This window comes from Limulus polyphemus, unplaced genomic scaffold (genome assembly GCF_000517525.1).
Source record: "Limulus polyphemus unplaced genomic scaffold, Limulus_polyphemus-2.1.2 Scaffold3262, whole genome shotgun sequence".
NCBI classification, from domain to species: domain Eukaryota; kingdom Metazoa; phylum Arthropoda; class Merostomata; order Xiphosura; family Limulidae; genus Limulus; species Limulus polyphemus.
In genome coordinates this window covers 90493-92920 of record NW_013668872.1, presented here as the reverse complement: position 1 = coordinate 92920, position 2428 = coordinate 90493, and the positions used below count along the sequence as shown (strand labels likewise).

The 2428-nt window shown below is 35.7% G+C and overlaps 1 protein-coding gene across 1 annotated transcript in view; it reads right to left on the bottom strand.

Moving 5' to 3' along the window:
* LOC106469009 (glutamate receptor-interacting protein 1-like) overlaps positions 1-2428 on the bottom strand; it is a gene marked incomplete at its 5' end in the record, with an annotated part of 26147 nt that overhangs the window by 11401 nt on the left and 12318 nt on the right. Inside the window, one exon of the mRNA XM_022397410.1 lies at positions 1920-2079. Coding sequence (XP_022253118.1) covers positions 1920-2079 — 160 coding nt within the window. The remainder of the gene's footprint in view (positions 1-1919; positions 2080-2428) is intronic.

Here is a 2428-nt window from a genome sequence, read left to right as displayed (position 1 = left end):
CCCGTGGTGGGCAGAGCACAGATAGCCCTTTGTGTAGCCTTGTGCTTAATAATAAACTACAACATACTTTGTAAAATAATAAACTTTTATACAGAGACTTACAATCTCATTAGAAAACCTAAAGTTTTCATAAGTATTTACTGAAAGTATATACCCTACAATAGAATTACTGCATATAACCAATTTCTTAAAGGGAAGACAAACTTCCTTAATTTCCACAATTAATTAATTAATTAATTCACTAAAGCCCCCCAGTAGCACAGCGGTATGTCTGCGGACTTACAACGATAGAATCCGTGGTGGGCAGAGCACAGATAGCCAATTGTGTAGTTTTGTGCTTAATTAAAAACAAACAAACAATTCACTGAAGTTAATCACATTTTATAAGTTCGATGTTCTAGGTCACGTGCTGTCCTTGGAACTACTTTCTTCATCGTCAGTGTACTCAATGTGATAATTATGATGACCACTACTGATCGACAGTGCACTTTCCATTGTAATGTGCTTTAGGAAAAGACAGCAAGGCCTACTTACAACACACATCTCGACAAGCTTTATACAGGCCTTCCAATGTGCATAATAGTCGGTTTCCAAGATCATGTTTACACTAGAAGCGGAAAAAAATACAACATTGGAACTGGATCAGGTACGTTACGGGTATATTTGCCGTGATCCCAGTTTCTTCCGCCATTTAAAAAGAAAAGAAAACAGCATTTGACTTCGTTGTGAGGCTAGATGCTTGTAAAAGCCTGGTTTGTGAGCAGTAATCAACTTCAAATCCTTATTTGTTGTCTTCATGACAATGTTTTATGGGGGTCGAAAGGTTCTCTTTCGTTACCATATCGATTAGAGATTTGCTTTACATTGGGTTGTAATGTGGTTTCTGAACCTGTTGTTTTCCTAAACGCTTCATCTTGCGAGTTTTTCTGCTTCTCTTGAGAACCACTGATAGCTCTCTCCTTTGAAATGCTGTGTTATTTGACTCTACACCATTTAAGAATCTTGCTGTATGAGTATTTCTCTTCCGCCAGGCTTTATATATATGTATACTAAACATGTTGTCCATGACGACATAGTAAACACCTGCGACAACATTACACTACATTAATATGTACAAATCTTTCAAATAGAGAGCAATCACCTATAGATACTATACTAACTGACTTGTAAGGTTCTTTACAGTATATATAAAACTGTTAGGCCTACTATATAATGCCTTATAGCATTTAGTATTAACCTCTTAGTAAGCCTTTTGGTTCCCTAGAGTAAACAGTATTAACAGTAGCTTTAAAACTTTAAAATGATTTATAGTATTAAGAAGAGTTTTTTTTTTAGTTCTTTTGAGGAACAGCAGTTTTAATAAGAGTCTTCTTATTCATTACAGTATACAGTGTTAGTAAAACGTTCTAATTCTTTCCAGTATTAATAAAAACGTTTGTGTTCATCTCAATACTTGATAAAAATCCACCGAAACCAATTAACCTTCAAAAAGTGTGTAAGAGATCTTTTTGCTTCTAAATCTTTTAGAATCCTAGTGGATGAACCTTCTGGTTCTTTACAGTGTTGAGAAAAACCTTCTGGTTCTTTACAGTGTTAAGAAGAACCTTTTGGTTCTTTACAGTGTTAAGAAGAACCTTCTGGTTCTTTACAGGGTTGAGAAGAACCTTCTGGTTCTCTACAGTGTTGAGAAGAACCTTCTGGTTCTTTACAGTGTTGAGAAGGACCTTCTGGTTCTTTACAGTGTTAAGAAGAACCTTCTGGTTCTTTACAGTGTTGAGAAGAACCTTCTGGTTCTTTACAGTGTTGAGAAGAACCTTCTGGTTCTTTACAGTGTTAAGAAAAACCTTCTGGTTCTTCATTGTTGAGATTAGTTACCAGTCTAAGGTTCATTCTGATTATTTAAAGCACACATTACTAACCTGTCCGTAGAACCACCTGGTCGCACGTGGGTGACAGTAAGAGGTCTGGATTTAAGTCTATCTGGACAAGCTCCACCTCGTAGTGTAAACCCGAAACTGCCATTGTCTTTCTCCAAAGTTACTTGAATTACTTTTGAACGTACACACATAGACCCTTCTTCTACTAACATAAAAAACAAAGTTCAAAAATGTGTGAGTTAGGGTTACACTTATCTTATTATTAGCATTTTCTTATAATTATAAAAGTATTTTATTTAACCGGAAGATAACTAGAACAAGAGATTAAATCATAAGTATAACATCATTCACTATTAAAACAATAAACCATCGATGTAACAGTAGCAGTAAGACGGTACTAACCCATCCACTTTAACCACTTATGTAACAGCAACAGTAAGACGGTATTAACTCATCCACTTTAACCACTGATGTAACAGCAACAATAAGACGGTACTAACCCATCCACTTTAACCACCAATGTAACAGCAACAGTAAGACGGTACTAACTC